The sequence below is a fragment of the Antrostomus carolinensis genome, unplaced genomic scaffold (assembly GCF_000700745.2).
Source record: "Antrostomus carolinensis isolate BGI_N321 unplaced genomic scaffold, ASM70074v2 scaffold29552, whole genome shotgun sequence".
NCBI classification, from domain to species: domain Eukaryota; kingdom Metazoa; phylum Chordata; class Aves; order Caprimulgiformes; family Caprimulgidae; genus Antrostomus; species Antrostomus carolinensis.
Genome location: NW_010299396.1, coordinates 1 through 1,195, shown reverse-complemented (window position 1 = coordinate 1,195; position 1,195 = coordinate 1). Strand labels below are relative to the sequence as shown.

General features: G+C 61.7%; 1 protein-coding gene across 1 annotated transcript; it reads right to left on the bottom strand.

The window, feature by feature from the left end:
- Nucleotides 1-6: 6 nt before the first annotated feature.
- ULK3 (unc-51 like kinase 3) lies at nucleotides 7-1,009 on the bottom strand (the record flags this gene model as incomplete). The annotated part of the gene is made up of 5 exons (XM_010162791.1): nucleotides 7-21; nucleotides 111-254; nucleotides 341-445; nucleotides 545-665; nucleotides 869-1,009. Coding segments are annotated over 5 exons (526 nt in total), but the record flags the coding sequence as incomplete, so codon positions are not given.
- Nucleotides 1,010-1,195: the final 186 nt, after the last annotated feature.

Sequence of the window (1,195 nt, the reverse complement as noted above, 5' to 3'; positions counted from 1 at the left end):
GTGGACGCCCAAAAAGTGCTTCTGTGGGGAGTTGGTGGGGAAAGGGAGCAGTGGGGGGGTGATGGAAAGGGGGGAACCAGCCCCGGGGTGGGATAAAAGCAAAAACCCACCGTAAAGGATGACGCCCACCGACCACAGGTCCACCCGAGCGTCGTACTGCTGGCGGCACACCATCTCGGGGGCCATGTAGAGCGGGGAGCCCCGCAGAACGTGCTTCTCGTCCCACGGTGACATGTACTGAGCGAACCCGAAATCTGTGGGGGAAAGGGCGAGGAGAGCCGGGGGAAAGAGAGGAGAGGGAAATGTCACCCCCAGCCCCTCCCTGGGGACCTGCCCTGACCTGCCAGCTTCAGCTGGGGGTTCTCCGGGGAGCTCAGGAGGATGTTCTGTGGCTTGAGGTCCAGGTGGGAGATGTTGTGGTCGTGAAGGAACTTCAGGGCACAGGCTGGGCGGGCAGAGGGGCATGTGGCAGGGGGTGCATCACCACAGCCCTGGTGCCAAGAGCCCTGCCCTCCAAAATCCCCGGGGAGGGAGCTCCCCTTACCAAGCTGTTGCAGGAAGATGCGTGCCACCTTCTCAGGCAGGATCCTGCGCATCCGGATGAAGCGGGAGAGGTCCCCCCCGGCGCAGAACTCCATGATCAGGTAGATATGGTCGCTGTCCCACTACCAGGTGACAGAACTCTATCATGCCACCTTAGCCGGTCCCACCACATATCCCACCCACGCAGGACCTGCCTGGACCAGTTTGCCCAGTTGCTGACACTGAACACCATAGATACACCCTGGGGTAACCAGGATGGACCCCAGGTCCTGAGCTGGACCAGTGGTTGCTCAGTGCCCACCCCCAAGGAAGCCCTCAGCCCCACCTGGAAGTCCTTGAGCTCCACGATGTGCGGGTGATGGATGGTCTTGAGGATCTCAATCTCCGTCAGGAGGTTCTCCACCGACGCTCGGTTGAGGCTGCTCTTGTTCACGCACTTGATGGCCACCACCTCACGGGTGTCCCTCTGCAGAGGGGAACCGAGCCTGAAGACATCCCCTTGGACACCCCCCCACCCAAAAAGCCACCATGGGGGTCCTGTCAGAGGGGTCCTGGGTGGAGAGTGGGGGGAAGGAGCTGGTGACAAGGGGGTGACAGGTGCCATTTAGGAGCTATAGGGATGGTGGCCCATATGGGGGGCTGTGAGAAGGTG